Source organism: Balaenoptera borealis (assembly GCF_965194805.1).
Source record: "Balaenoptera borealis genome assembly, chromosome: 16".
Classification (NCBI taxonomy): domain Eukaryota; kingdom Metazoa; phylum Chordata; class Mammalia; order Artiodactyla; family Balaenopteridae; genus Balaenoptera; species Balaenoptera borealis.
The window spans coordinates 21,969,493-21,985,710 of NC_138872.1; the positions used below are offsets into that span (position 1 = coordinate 21,969,493).

At 47.1% G+C, this 16,218-nt stretch overlaps 1 protein-coding gene across 4 annotated transcripts in view; it reads left to right on the plus strand.

Annotated features, from left to right (window-relative positions):
• TTI1 (TELO2 interacting protein 1) overlaps positions 1-16,218 on the plus strand; it is a 43,599-nt gene that overhangs the window by 22,911 nt on the left and 4,470 nt on the right. For all 4 annotated transcript variants that reach the window (XM_082361927.1, XM_082361924.1, XM_082361925.1 and 1 more), the window contains 4 exons: positions 1,091-1,239; positions 4,222-4,362; positions 6,664-6,868; positions 7,161-7,248. In XM_082361927.1, the coding sequence (XP_082218053.1) occupies positions 1,091-1,239; positions 4,222-4,362; positions 6,664-6,868; positions 7,161-7,248 (583 nt within the window). The remainder of the gene's footprint in view (positions 1-1,090; positions 1,240-4,221; positions 4,363-6,663; positions 6,869-7,160; positions 7,249-16,218) is intronic.

The window sequence follows — 16,218 nt, forward strand, 5'->3', positions numbered from 1 at the left end:
ATGAGCACAGCTGGTATTGAGGGCGTGGGGAGACTGGAGGCTATAAGCAGATAGAGGAAAACCTTCAGGGGAGGAATTTTGGCCAGGGTTTCATGCAACTCTCAAGTCTTTTTGTTGTTTTAATTTACAAACTTACACCTATCTCATGCAATGCAGCACTCCAGGCAATGAAAAAAATGATAATAGCTGGTGACATTCATCTCATTTAACTCTCTCAACAAGCAGATGAGGTATACATGCTTTATCCCTTTTTTTCAAATGAGGTGACGTGGGATGAGAGGAGTTGCTAATAGATGTGGAGGCAAGACTTTGGTCCTCTGACCAAACCCCATCCCTGTATATTGCACCAGGCTGCCCTGGTGTTGTCCCTCATACCAAGATGTGTAAGGCTTCATCTTGGCCCTCAGAAGATCTTACAGGCTGGTAGAGAAGACAGATATGTACCCCCTTTAGTCAAAAGATAAACCAAAAGGAAAGGAAAGAGAGTAAAGGGCCAGAGGCCAGCCAGGAAACTGCCAGCCTTGGGGCTCCAAATTAGAACTTTGCCCTCTTATGTTTTTATTTTAAATATTTATTAATGGCAACTTAGAAAAGACTAAAGATATAGGGAAAAAATAAAAATCATCCATTAACTCATGACCCCGTCTCTGTTAATATTTTGAACTTCCTCCTGTCTTTGTATAAAACTTTATATAATAGTGCTCACACTGTGTATGCAATTTCGTATCCTGCCTTTCTCTTTTTAACACAATGTTATTTCATAAGCATTTTCCCTTGTCATTAAAGCCCTTGGTAAACGCAAATTTTCAGGCCCTCATAATGTGCCATTCATTGTATGGATATACCATGGTTTATATAACCGTACCCCCTTGAGTGGACATGGAAGGTTTTCCCCCAGTTTTTAGCTGTTACAGGTAATGCTTTGGTGAGTATCTTGACTCATAGCTTGACCCAAATGTACATGGTTTCCTTGGGATCGGTTCCTAGACATTTTCCCTTGTAAGTCTTACTCCTGATCTGAAGGTGGGAGATCAAGTTGGGGTGGGGCATCTCTCATAAAACACTGCCCCCAGTTACGCTCTTTTTCCAGAGGAGCAGTCAGACCCTCCCGAAGTGGATGAGAACGGCAGTGATCCCGGTGTGCAGGCACCACTGCCAGTGCAGATCCAAATAGCCACGGACGTGATGGAGCGCTGCATCCACTTGATGTCAGACAAAAGTCTGAAAATCCGCTTGAAGGTCAGTGTGCGGCCCTTTCCCTGCATTCACAGAGCTGCGGGACTGAGGTTTGGTCTGTTGGCAGTGACTACGTGGATGAGCAAGGAGCCCCCCCTTATCTCCCAGTGCATGTGCAGTGGCCGAGAGAAGGCATCAGGAGGAATTTATCTGTGGGATGCCAGTCTTACGTCTTTCTGTATCAGCCCAGAGGCCAAAAGGGATCTGAGTCCCCTTGGTAGAATTAAAAACCACAAAGTTTTGGAGCGTTATTGCATCTCCAAGGGGGAAAAAGTCATATGATTTGGAAAGGATATCACTTTCTGAGCTGACTTAATGTGGGACACAGGTTTTAATATTTTGAGGTGGTCATTCGTCCAAGCCTGACGCTAGCCCTTGTCTCTGTTTCTGTTTCCATTTTCATCCTAGGCCTGGCACCAACACTTTTCTTAATCTTACATCCTTGTTTGCTAGCAGTTTCCCAAGCAGCCTCCCCATCAGCAAAGACTTAAACTATACAGTAGTGACTCCGATAACAGGACAGTGGGACGGGGTGGGCATGGGGGACACAGCTTTCAGAATCACCTGGGGGCAGATCTTACACCCAAAGGAAAGCACAGCCTGACCCATTCCTCCCTACCCCCAAACAGGAGTGAGAAACAGCCGCCTCCGTGCATTACTGATAGTGATGAGAGCACTTTGCCCTGGTCATGGGTGCTGGGCTGGGAAACCCTGACCCACAGATTACCTCACTCAGCACCTGGGTTTTGCAGAATTTATTTAGTCTTCCCAGAGATACTTCTTAGCATTGTCGGTTCTTCCACTCAGGAGGCACTCTTCAGGAGGCTTTTGTTGGTGGTGTCTGGCTGATACATTAGTAAAGTGTCTTCCCTCTTCTGGAGGCTTTGTAGCAGCGTATGTACACTGTAGCTATTGAGAGCACCAGCACTGCACACCCGAGTTCCATTCCTGGCTCTGCCCCTCGCTAGCCATGCCACCTGGAGTAAGTCAGTTCACCTTTTTGAGCATCAGCTTCTTTCTCCGTAAAATGAAAATGATGGTACCTACCTCACTGGGTCATTGACTATAAATATAAAACAGTTAGCATCAGGCATGGCATATACACTCATTCACTTATTCGCTTATTCACTAAATGCTTATTGAGGACTGCTATAGGTCAGGCAGAGGGTATATAGAAAGAAACGAAGCAGACATGATCCCTGTCTTCATGTAACTTCCTGTCTCTCGAGGGGAAAGGGGTGATACACAAATACATATACGTGGAGGAAATGCTATGAAGGTAATAAGAAGGTTCTATGATAGAAAATTCACCCATGTAGTAAACACATTTTGGGAACCTACTCTACCAAACCCTGTTGAATAAGAGGGAGCTACATTCTGATTTAGACCAGTTGTCGGGTGATAATGTTTAAGTCGAGACTTAAAGGCTGAGAAGGAGCCAGCCCTGCAGGGGCAAACGGAGGGGGAAGAACATTCCAGGCAGAAGGGGAATGATTCACTAAAGTATGATGTAACTTACCCAGTTAGTGACAGAACTCAAATCCAAAGCCAGTCAGCGATACCAAAGCCATTTCCACCGTACTACTCTGCTCTCCTGAGGTTTCTCTTATTCCCCTGCCTCACTGTTCAGCCCTCAAGGGCAGGGCCTGTTTTGTTCTTTGTTTCTGTTCCAGTCTCCATGTGACCAGCACACAGTAGTCATCAAATAAGGGTTTACTGCAGACCTCACTCTGTCTTCCTGACTCAGACGTGTACCTTCCCCTGCTCTGGGAAGGCTGGCCCATCTGTGCGGGAGGGAAACCTGCACTTGGTTATCATGGTGACCACTGCCTGTGACACTGAGCAGGTTGTCTGTCTTCAGTGAGCTTTGAGACATGAGAGATCAGGAAACATATCCTCAGGGAAGGTAAAAACCCCAATTTACATCTAGTCTACCCCAGACCTTTCTTCTGAGATTGACCTGTGTCCCAGCTGCCTACTTGACCTCTCCATTTAGAGGTACAGAACTTGATCTCACCCACCCTCCTGGTTTCCTCCTCCTCCTTTGTTCCTATCTCATTAAGCTGCACCTGCATCTATTCAGTTGCTAAGCCTGAACCCAAGCAGCTCTTTTTGATACCTCTCTTCATCTCCCCAGGAGCGAGTCCTTCAGCAATTTAAGCCATTTCGTCTCCAAAACAGATCTCAAACCCTTCACTTCTCTGCCTCGGCCACAACCATGTAGCCGCGTAACTCCCCGCCTCCCATGTGGACGTGTGCCGTGGCTCCCTCAAGGGCCTCCTCACTTCTTCTCACTCCCACTTCAAGTCCCTTCTCCACTCAGCAGCCAGAGTGACCTTTTAAAAACATGAATTGTATCATAGCACGTGCCTGAACATTTCCATGGCTCCCCACAGCATTTAGAACAAAATTAAAAAGTCTTGATGTGACGTCTTCGAGGTCCAGCCCCATCTTACCCCTCCTCTGTCATGCTTCACACTGCCCTGCTTTAGTTTTCTAAGCACTGCAAGCTCTCCCTCCTCTGGGTCTTCCTCGTTACTGTTCGCAGTTCTAGGAACACTCTTCCACTTTTGATGTGACTAGCTCCTCCTCATCCTTTATGCCTCCTTATAGAAGTCATTTCCTCAGAGAAGCCCTCCCAACAGTTTGTATGGTGTAGATCCCTCCCTTTAGTGCCTTTGCATTTCCCCCTTGACTTTCCTTCCTTGTACTTGTCACAATTGGTAATCATTCATCCCGTTATTTCGGTGTTATCTGAAGTCTTTCCCCACTTGACCATAAGCCAAGGAAAGGAAACATAAGTATTTTGTCCCTGTGTGCCCCCCACCCAGTACCTAGCCAGTGCTTGGCATGTAGTCAGGACTCGTAAATATTTCCTTGGCTCATGAGTTTCTAAGTTTCACTCTTTTAAAATGGTGACTTGATCCCAGGTATTTGGTTTCAAGCCTTTACTATCTGCTGAGATACTGTCCTCTTTTCTTGCAGGTTTTGGATGTGCTGGATCTATGTGTGGTTGTTCTGCAGTCCCACAAGAACCAGCTCCTTCCCTTGGCTCATCGGGCGTGGCCCTCACTCGTGCACCGACTCACAAATGATGACCCCCTGGCAGTGCTCAGAGCCTTCAAGGTACTGCACTGATGCCCCACCGCCATCAGTCATGGGGATGGAGGGAAGTGAGCACGGAGCTCAGTGGTGTCTTTTGCGGGTAGTTCTCTTTTTATCCGATTGTGACCTACTATGCCTTGAAGAAAGTATATAGGCAAATAAAAGCACAAAGAAGAAAATAAAGTCAGTTTCCTTTCGAATTCGAAGCAGAGAGAACTAGTAGATGAGAAGGGCCACCAGTATTCATTGAGCACCTCCTCTGTGCCAGGCAGCATGCTTGGCACTTCGCACATGAGCTCTTCTCCGTACAACAACCTTATAAGGAAGATACTAGTACCCCCATTTTTGACAGAGGAGGAAACAAGCCCAGAAAGTTAAGGAACTTTCTCAAGATCACACAGCTAGGAAGTGATAGTACCTGAATCTGAGTTCATGCCCATGTTCTGTGCACGGCACAAGAGTCAAGATGAAGACTGACTAGGTTCTAGCAATGGGCATCCTCTGTGCAGCTGAGCGACTCTGGGCAAAGCCCATGACCACCTATCCCACCTTTCTCATAGTTGTTGTCAAGGATAAAGTGGGACTATTTGGTGAAATGCTTTGAAAAGTTAAAAGCCCTCTGTGTATGTAAGGGATTATTCTCCCTGACTTAGTTTGGCTTATATTAGCACACATATTTTGGCTTATTTATTTATATCCTTCCTTGTTCTAAAAAGCACTTAAGGCAAGTTACAGAGATACATTTACCATAGCAAGCTAACATAAATTAGAAGTGGGTGAGCAAGATGAGGCAAAGAAAAAAGATGCGTAGGATATAGAATGAAGCCAGGAATGCAACTAATATACTTGGCTAAAGTATTTTGTTTCTGTAAGATTCTTCAGCATATACTGGACCAAAATGCAAGCTTACATCTAAAACATATAAAATCGTTAATATTTTTTTCCAAAGCAAAATACACAAAATGACACACATGTGCACGCACATGTGGGCGGTGGGGGGAGAGGGAAGGAGGGAGGTCTTGCTAAATCACTCAGATGTGCCGTTTTCCTTTATGAAAATTAATAGGTTATCTGAAATGACAGCAAGTATAGAAAAATGAAAAAATATAAAGATACGTGCACTGTAACTGAGGCTGCTTTTCCACTCCCAGACCCATTAGTGACCCTTGAGGTCCGTAAGGCCTTGTGCAGTCCTGCTGAGGGCCCTGAAATAAGTGCCTTGATCTCTGCAAAGTCGGTAAATGTTCTCTGTCCTGGATATGCCTTGCTTACCAATTTTTTTTGTTAATTAATTTATTTAACTTATTTATTTTTGGCTGTGTTGGCTCTTCATTGCTGTGTGGACGCTTTCTCTAGTTGCAGCGAGTGGGAGCTACTCATTGCTGTGGCTTCTCTTGTTGAGCACAGGCTCTAGGCACGCGGGCTTCAGTAGTTGTGGCACATGGGCTCAGTAGTTGTGGCTCACAGGCTCTAGAGCGCAGGCTCGGTAGTTGTGGCACACGGGCTTAGTCACTCCGTGGCATGTGGGATCTTCCCGGACCAGGGATCGAACCCGTGTCCCCTGCATTGGCAGGCGGATTCTTAACCACCGCGCCACCAGGGAAGTCCCTTGCTTACCAATTTTTAAAGAAATTCTTATTATCCTGTATACTCAGTCTTGTGCAATGGAGCAAAACGTTTCAATATGTTCTGCTTGAGAAGGTTTAAAACAAGACATGCAAAGAGACTGCCTGTCGTGAAAGATGGAATGAGGGTGATGTACATAAGAGATTGTGCCGTGGAACAGAAGGAACTCTGACTCGGCTCTGCCCACTGGGGACCCTGCCCTGACCCAGCCAAGGACCTCAGCCAGCCACTGCCCTTTTCGATGCCTGCACGTGGCAGCAGCTGAGCTGGGCCTCAGCTACTGGGCCTGTTTATGTTTGTTCAGCTAGCTGGAGTTAAAAGCACAAGTCTTTCCCCAAGGGATGTTAGGAAGATTCAAGAGATGATCTATGTGAACTGCTTTAAGCTCTTTTTTTTTTTTAACAAAAAAGGGAGGGAAATCCAGGTATTAACCATACTATTCATCCAACCCAAGATTCCTTTGAATTATTCTCCATGTAATCTGTATTTATGGATAGAAGCAGCCATGCCTCGGGAGCATAGACCTCCAAATTCATAACTGTCAGAATCACAAACCATGGGCAAGGAATTAACAGCAATAATTCTATTTTTCTTTTTCAAGCAGAGACCTAGATGAAATTGAATTAGCAAACATTCTTTTAGCGCTCTCGCTGCCTTGGCAACGTTCAGTCACCGGGTTGGGGTCTGTTTCCACAGGTTTTGCGTACCCTGGGAGGCAAGTGTGGCGATTTTCTAAGGAGCCGGTTCTGCAAAGATGTCCTGCCAAAGGTGGCTGGCTCTTTAGTCAGCCAGGCTCCCATCAGTGCCAGGGCTGGACCAGTTTACTTCCACACGCTGGCCTTCAAGTTGCAGCTGGCCGTCTTGCAGGGCCTGGGCCCCCTCTGTGAGAGACTAGACCTAGGTAGGTACCAGCCAGTCTCGCCTGGGCACACACACTGTACACTCTGTCTCACCCCCACCCTTGCCCTCCTCACTTAGCCGTGCTCCTGTCATCTCCTGTCCTGTGCACATCCTTCCATCTCACTTTGGCCTCATTTATCCATTTACCTTGCTGTGTTTTGTGACTTAGGGATGGAGCACAGAGCCCACAGCATCTTGCCTAGCTGTTCCAGTTTCATCAGACAGCAGTTGGTTCCTGCTCATCCCCACTGAAGCCTGAGGGCCAACGCTTGTTTTGTTTTTCCTCTCTGCAGGTGAGGGTGACCTGAATAAAGTGGCTGATGCCTGCTTGATTTACCTCAGTGCCAAACAGCCCGTGAAATTACAAGAGGCTGCCAGGAGGTACGTCTGCTTGATCACCCGCATCTCTTTACGTTTGTCCTAAATTATAGATGATTTGCTAATGGGGAGCAGAGTTGAGGCATCTCTGTTCTTTTCTCTTCTCTCTCTTCTTGCCAGGTTAAGATGATTTCTTTAACTGTGCCAACATCTAGAGATGGTATTTTTACTGGACACATTTCTCTTTGAAAGTAACCTTTTCGGCTGCTGCAGCATCAGCAACAATTCCAAAGGGGCAAAAAGCAGAAAGGTGGTGTCTTGTAGGGGACAAAGCACTCTCCTGCTCAGAGGGTGATCGGCTTCTAGGCCCTACTCTTCTGGTGACCAGGTGACCCTGGCACCTCTCTCTCAGCTTCCTCATCCACAAGGTGAAAGCATTGGGTTATTGATCTAGCAAACCTTGGCTCCACAGAGCGTCTTAATGGGTGTCAGGTGCTGTGAACCCTCACAAATTGTATGCAGAATTGTGTGTGTGCAAGCAGACATGTGCGTATCTGTTTCTAGACAGATTCCACATCATTCATCCGATTATAATAGGAGTCTGTGAACCAAGAAACGTTCAAAACCACTGGACTAATGATTTAAAGGGCCTTTTCAACTCTGAAATTATGTGATTCTAATTTCTAAGAGTTTTGCTTATTAGAGAGTAGCTGTACCACCTCTAACAGGAGAAGCTATGTCTGGTTCCTAGAGTCCTAAAGGCTATTTAACAAAAGCTAAAATTCTGAGCACAGGAGCATTCCCCAGACTTGAGACCCAAAACGTACCCTGACCCCCTTTCCCCAGCTCTCCTTCTAGCCAGGATCAGCCTGTGCCCTGCAACTGCCATCCCTGGACATCTGCAGCTGGGGCGAAAGCCGGCCGGTCTGGCCTGGCACTGCCTGCCGCTCTGGGCACTGCAGCTCCACCTCCCCGGGCAAAGAAACAGTCCTTCCCACTTCATCAGCTTCTGGAAACGTGTCCCTGATCTTCCTTGGTGGGGTAGACGTCATCTTACTCCCTGAAGGGCTGAAAGGCTGCTCTGTCTGTGAAATGAGGAAAGCCAACTTGCTCCCTTATAAACCTTGCACTCTCTTGGAGCGATGGAAATATCTCTTTGAATTGATTTATTATCCTTTGCAGTTTTCTGCTCTTGATTTCCCCAGTTCCGTTTTTTCTTTCTGTCCCTTTCCTGTCACATCCCCTAGGCCCAGAATCCATCATGGTTTCTCAAGCACAGGGGTGCATGCCAAAGAGCTTTTTGTCCCCGGACATTCTTATTCCTTAAAGAACCAACTTAGGATGAAAATAGTCCTCCTCCAGGCAGTGTTCCTGAAGCTAATTGTGCTATGATTTAAAAGACAACTCACAGACATGATGAATCCATCTTGAAGCGAATTCTTCTGGGTGCCTGTTACAGCCAAGAGTCCCAAAGATCTGGTTTTCTCATTCCCTGTCCCATTCTACTCTTCCTACACCCGCCCCATACCCATCCTTCAAGTTTAGACCCATCAAACAAGCTAATATTCACAATTCATTATCTTTTCATTTCTAATTTTCTTTATTTGCTACTGAAAGCAGTTAAACCTGAATTGGACCTTACTGACTCTTGAGTTGGAATTCCAGGTGCCTTGCGGGGAGGAGATTGCAGCCAGACGGCCTGACTGCGGCGCCTCTTTGTTCCACTTGAGGTTGAGTCAGATGACCTCCCTCTGATGGGCTGGGCGGGGAGGAAGTGCAAGGTTGACTGCTTTACGTACACATCATCTGCAAACTTATTTTGAAGTCAGGGAAAAAAATATCTGTGTTGTCCTTGATCAGGAGCTGATTCGGCATCTTGATTCAGAAATTAATAAGCTCTCTAAATGGGAGAAGCCGTCTGAGACAATAGGAAATCTGGTCTCTTTGTGAGTCTCATTACAGAGCAAAGGGAGGGAGATGGGTGGGCCGATTAGTATGAAAACAGTCAGACCTCCGGGAACTAATGAACGAGGTCCCCTGAGTGAGACAGAGTTCCCAGCTCAGCAAATGGCCGCACATCCATCCGGTTGTTTGTCCTGAATTCTTCTCTTTCCATCACACCCCACATCCATTCCAGAAGTGAAGCCTGTCTACCTAACTTGCGAAATCTCTCTTCAAACTGCTTCTCTTCACCTCCAAGCTGCCAGGGCAGGCCAGGTCACCCTCATCTCTTACCTGATCCCCTGCAGGAGCCTCCACCCCAGCCCCCCGCTTCCACACGTGCCCTTCAGTGTTCCCCACGCAGCTGTCAGTGACAGCTCCACCCACTCAGGGGAGAAGAGAAGGCTGTGTGTTCTTTGCCAGGGCCCAAGAGGGAGATCTGTAGCCAGAGGGTTACAAAAACTCAAGCTTCAGCTCCTTATTCAAAAGAACTAGTGAAAGCCAGAGCCGCCCAGAGACGCCCCAGCTCCCTCAGAAGTAGTGACTTTCTGACACTGGGCGGATGACCGGCTGGCTTTGGATCGGGCGGCGCTGGTGAGGAGACCTGTGAGGGCAGGTGGCTGCTCTGAGGCCTCCTGCAGTCTCAGAGAGGTGGATGAGCAGCTGTGTCTGTAGGTCTGGCAGGTGGCGGTGGGGACCTCTGCAGGGCAGCCTCCCTCACGCTGGCATGGAGGCGAACTCAGCAGCGCCGTGAAAGTTCCTCTTTGTGTGCATTACAGATTTTTCCTTCCTCCTGTTTGTTTCTCCTGGCTCCAAAGAATGACCAAGCCTGTGTTTGCTTTTTTAATTTGTCATATTAAATAGAGCCTTTGTGGCAGGCTTTTACATCCAGGCTGTAAACTCTAGAAATGGAAATTGATCAGGGGGTGGTTGATATAACCAAGGTTGTAAATGCTAAGAACGGAGATGCCATTCCAGTTTAATGCTTTTATCTAGCAAATGTGCCTTGTAAGGAGGGACTTGAATCTTGCAACTTGGTTGGGGGTGGGGGGCGGGGGGGGGGGGGCGGCGGGTAAGAGCGAGGTATAATCTTGCCATTTGTTACCACCAGGTGTCACTGTGAACTGGCCATGCAAGAAAAAATACCGACTCCCCCAAAGGCCACCTAGTTAAATGACTTCAGTGGATAACAAATGAGAAAACCATATTTGGGGTATGGGAAGAGGGGTCAGCATATCGTGAGCTGTAAATAAGGCCGAGTCCCTGAGAATAAGCACTGGATTACAAAATAACAGGTTATATCCGCCACGCCCACATCTCAGCCTTGGCAGACTTAGCTGATATAAATTCTCCAGTGGCCCTGGAAGCCTCTGAGATACCTCCCAGCATGCAGTGGGCCTCCACAGTTCTGTGCCTTCCTGGCCACGGAGCTCTTCCTTCCTGCATGTGAAAGGAATTTGAGATGAGAGCACATTCCCCAAATTTCTGTGTTTTTCCTTCCAACCAGTACATGCTCAGCCTGGTTCAACTCAACTCCATTTAAACCACACTCCTTGGGCCTCTCTTGAGCAGCCTCTGAGGCTCCCTCTCTTGTGCATAAATCAGTCAGTCTTCCACCCTGGGGCTAAACGGAACAAAACTAGGCAATATCTATTTTTTGAAAGTTGAAGTCCATGCCCAACAATGCTCTTAGGCCACGTGGTTTCCACCCCCCAGTCCTACCTCCACCTGTTAACCCCAAAACCCAGGTGGGGACGCAGGGTGCCAGCAGGTAGTGACCAGCCTGCTGCACCTTCTGGTTGTACAGGTGCTGAATGCTGTGGTTCTTGATGTGTGTGGTGGGGAAGGGAGGGGGCCCTCCCATCTTCCTCTCTTAGCCATTGTATGTACGGGCAAAGGGCACCAGTCTTGGAGGTGGACAAACCTAGGTTCACATCTTACTGGCTCTGTGACCTTGAGCAAATGACTTCATTTCCTTGCACCTCATTTCCTTCCTCTGTAAACTGGGTTTGGTGATAACACCTTCCTCCAGAACCATCATGCGGATGAATAACGTTAATATGTAAGAGAGTACACTCGGCGTTCATCCATTCTGCCAATTGGCTGAGAAGCTGCTGTGTGCCCGGCACTGTTCTAGGCACTGAAAATAGAGGGGAGCAGGAGAGAGGAGACCTCTGCCCTCGTAGTGCTTACGTTCTGGAGTTTTATTTATGTGTGTATACACACCCTTATGGGAGATATATAAATTTGCCAAATATATAATGTGTATATGTTACATGTACACATATACACTTGGGCATGGTATTTCTTGTTGGAAGCCTGCTTCATCTTGACTGAAATCTAAACTGGGGTTTTCATCTCAGAAGGATCTTTTTCATGTTAATTGTTCTACCTCCCCCTACCGCCTTTTGCATGAGAAGCCAGGACCAAGAGTTTGAAGGTTCATTTACTGACTGACTTCCCCACTTTCTTTCTAGCAGTAGGATCCCAGCCCATCAAAAATGCAGCCGCTGCCTTCAAACCCTGGAGGAACTCAGACTGGCAGAGGCTCTTTCATTTCATCCCCGTCAGAGCCCCAACTCCTCGCTTTACCCACACGTGGGCCTATTATATTTGAATGGATCAGGAGCCGCAGAGGTGATCCAGTAGTTCAGCTGAGCTTGAAATTAGTAGCTCATCCCCTTAAATGGTGTGGGCAGTTTGTCTGAGCTTGGGCTGCAAAGCTGTTTCCTATGGAAATGAGGGCACTCCTAATGTTTTCCCTTTTGACATTCGATTAATAGTTGACAAATCCAGACCCAAGTAGTTAGCTTTCCCATTATCCATCTTTTGACAGGCATTGCTGCTTTTCTTTTCAAGGCTCATTGTTCTAAAAATACACTTAGATCTGAAGCTGTTCACTGTGCATATATAGGCATGATTTCCTGGTGTCAAAGATAAGAGACATCTGCCATGCAGATTACAAACAAAGTGGGTTGCTGGGTTTCAGATCTGAAGGCAGGGACCTCTGTGCTACTTAAATCAAATGCAGCCAGTCCTTCCCCTGCTTCCTTGGTGTTGTCATGTGATTGATAATCTGCCAGGGTCATCCATTTCCCCACCCAGTTGGAAAGCCGAGTGTGGGGCGTACACGCACTTGTATATGCCATACTGGGTCAGGAACCACCATGCTCTTGACGGGAGATCGAGCCTGGTAGGTGGACCACGTGCACAAAGTAGATTTCAAATATCGGAAGCCTTGGCCGACCACAGGGTGGTCATTTCATCCCTTTGCAGGGGAGGCAGGAGTGAATGTTGATGATCTCAGTACCAAGTAAAGTAGCCAAGGACATGGCCTCAATTGTCTTATTATATGTGTATTTATTTAAAAGATGCTTTAGAGTCTCTTACTAGCCACGTACTGTGTTGAGAGTTCTAAGGTGAAGACCAAGGTAGAGTTGGCCTCACATCGCTGTTCAGTAGTGGTATACCCTTGGGCAAATTAATTTCCTTCTCGAAGTCTCAGTTTCCTCATCTACAAGACTAGAATAAGCATATCTATTTTTTCCACCTAATAAAATTATCACAAAGATTCAGTAAAGTCATGTATATTAGTCTTTAGCACAAAATGTCAGCCCAGAGTTAAAAAGTCAATCAATAGTCGTTGTTATCAGTATTTAAACTTCCTCCGTATTCCAAAAAAGACCTAAAGCATCTTATAAACTTAAGTGTATGCAGCAAGGTAAATAAGAAGTGAAGACATTTTTTAAGGGAAAAATAGTAAGAGGGAAAACAAGGTGAAGCCAGGGTTGAGGTTAATATATAAAATGCAGGCTTTGAACTCTTCACCTCCGCTAGAGATGAGCCTGCAGCGTGGCTCTGGGCCTCCTAACAGACAAGGCAAAGAGGGAAACGCACCTGCTGCGCAAATTCCAGTCATTACTGCAATAAGAAAAGAAAGCTTTTAGAAGGAAGCACAGCTCTGGAATTCCCTTGGTGCTGAACCCTGAGAAAATTTCCCCGTGGGTCATCTTAGAAGAACACTAGGTACCATTGTGACTGATTATTCCTAATGTCCTTGCAGTAAATGCAGAAGTACATTTCCTAGAGCTGTTTCTGATGGCTCCATCAGTGGAGGCTGCTGGCTTAGTGCCAGAGCGTGGGTTACAGGAAAACAGTTCGGGGGTGGCGGGCAGGGGGGCGCAAAACAGGTGGGCTGCCACGAAGATGTCTTTATCTGCAAGGGTGTGCATCTTCCAGGGAGGACCAAGGAACACGGCCTGCGGCCTGAGAGTGCAGACGGCTGGGGCCACTTTGAAATCTGCGCCCGGCAGCGTTGTCATCATGGGCTTTAGGCCGACGGGGGGGTGCGGGGGGGGTGCCTGGAGCGGGGAGAGCTGGCCAGATGGAAAGGGCTGCTTTTAGATCCTGCCCCAGTGGGATTTAAACCCTTCTTGGTTCTGGCTTATTTTTGAATTGTCAGTAGCAGATTGGGCCTCTCAGTGCCATATCTTTTTAAATATGCGCAAAGCAATGGAGTCATTCCACAGCATCTATGGTACTTTGTCTTGTGGTACTTTAGGGACTCGATTATCATCGTAAGCTTCCACTGGTGTTTATGGTTTTAAATCCTGTCCCCGTTGCATTTAAATATTTTTAATATCAGCCTCTGTGTGAGTGTGTGGGTTGGCGATCGATAGATGAATGACTGTGAACAGGTAAATAGAGTTAAGTCGAATGAGTATGTATAGCTGCAGAGGTAATTGGTAGTATTTATTTGGAGAGTAAGTTGTTGCTTCAAGTCATAATCCTCCATTTCCAACATTTAGAAACAAAAAACGGCCCGCGTGCAGAGGAAGATAGCTAAATTGAATAGCAAGAAAGGACAGGCTTGAAATACTGGTTAACCGATGAACCGAGACCCATTAGAGTAAATTACTGAGTATGGAAGCATCGCCCCATTGCTTGCTGGCTCGGACATGTCGACACCCTGAGCATCCGTTTATTTAAAAGGAAACACACAGCCTCACTTGTAGCATCATCATGTACGGAGTCACGGGAGAAGAGATGGCCAGAGGAAGAAAGAGCGTGGAGGCTGTTCTGCCAGAGGGGAATGACAGGGAAGCCAAAGTAACTCTGCAGGTGTGCCTGCTTTCCAACAAGTGAGTTTACCCTCTGCTTGCATTTAGTTGTGCCCACGTAGAGGTAGCCTGTATCGTGTCCCTAAGGAGACACCCTGAATAACTTCTTTAGATGCCCCAAATAAATAAATAAATAAATAAATAAACATCACAAAGCCGCAAGTTCTTTACCACTGGCGTTTACGCAGACGGCTCACGAGAGCATTTTATAAATCCAGAAAGAGACAAGGAGCAGCAGATCCCTCAAGCAAGTAATTGACAGAGAAAGAATAGCCTGTCACCCAGGAGAGCTGGGAGCTCTGAATTTCAGTTAAGTTTATTTAGCTTTGCTGGGTCTCGATTGGCTGGTGGTTTTCTAGAGCTCCCCTTGAGCAGGTGTTGTCTAACGCAAGATGGTGAGGACATACTCTGTAATATTTGCATCTTCAACAGAGGGGTGTCTTTTTGCTGCATTTGGGGTGGAAGGGCCCATGATCCAGCCCCCATGCTTGAGAACTGCTGGGAGTGTTGGAGCTGGAAGGGGGTTAGAACCGATCTGATTGATGTACAGAGAAGTGACTTGACACGTCCCCACCTCAGGAATCCTTCCCCGGCTCCGGCCCACCCGTGACTTGAGCCTGGCCCTCTTCACATTGCATCATGGGCTTCTGTGGTCAGTCTGTCCTCCCCACCAGACAGGGAGCCCTGAGGCCAGAGCCTTTGTCCATCCGTCTTTGTGTCCCACGCACCTGACGCAGTGCCTGGGCTGGACCAGGCGCTAGTAAACATTTGGTGAACCATGCAGAGAGGGAACCAGACCCGGCCAGCCAGATTCTAGCGGCACATTTCCCAGCTCCCCAGGCGACCTCGCCCCCAGCTTTGTCACTCGGAACACCTGATGTTGATCATAAAGGAATGAGTTGCTTCTATTGGTTTGGTGTCTGGAGTTTATTAGGTACTTACTGATACCCGTCAATTGTAGATAGGGCTGAAGTGCAGGGAAATGGCTGCCTGCATGAAGTGAAATTCAATAAAGCCGCATTTTAAGTGAAAAATCAGTATAAACACCAGGCTTCTTTGCCATGGAAACAGAGGTTGCTTAGAAACTGCCTAACGGCGAGTTCTAAATTTTTTAAAGTCAAGTTATCATTTAAGCTACACGGCCCTACCGGTTATTGAGAGATAATCACTCGCCTCAGGACACTCGGAGGCAGGAGGCACAGCTGAGTGCCTGCCGAAACTCTGGGGACCAGATAATCTCTTGATAACTGTGCTCCCTGGAGCCACTGATTCGGGCCTGGGGGAAAGAGAAAGAAATTTTTGTTCAGGAGTTAAATGGTGTACATATATTTTTTTAAAGTGTTTCTCTTTGGGTTTGAAAAAAGATGGAGTCGGCCACTTGACATGTTCAGCAGCCATCTCGGCCACGTCTCAAGATGTATTAGGGACATTTTCCAGGCAGTTACTCCTATCGCTTCAAAGCAGAGGTCTCCCCTTTGTCTTTTGTCTTTTGATTATGCAAAAGGATGCTTTCGAGGTCTTCAGCCTTCTGCCCTTCATTGTCTGGGAGCCCCTCGCCCCAGCTCAGGAAGGGCAGGAACTGGTCCCAGGACAAAGCAATACTGGAGTTTGGGGAAAAGCTGGGCCGCTGAGTACTCAGACAAGACCTCCTGGGTCTCAGGCTCAGCTCCCAGGGCCTCAAAGTGAACAGGGGTCCAGGTTCAGAATTTGTCGGTGTTTAGAGTTCAGCGGGTTGCATGTCTTTTGCCAAGCAAGAGCACAGCTATGCCTGCCAGCCACCTGGTTGCATGGCACGGCGTTTGCTCCAGACCTCAGGCATGCAGAGGGCAAAGAATATTACATTCGTCTCTTCCTGAAAGTAATGGACAAAATTACAACCCCAGTGGCTGAGAATTGGGACCCCTACCAAGTCAGTATGAAGGAAATTATGACTGAAACAAAAGACAAACGTTCTGCCCTTTTCAGAGCATCT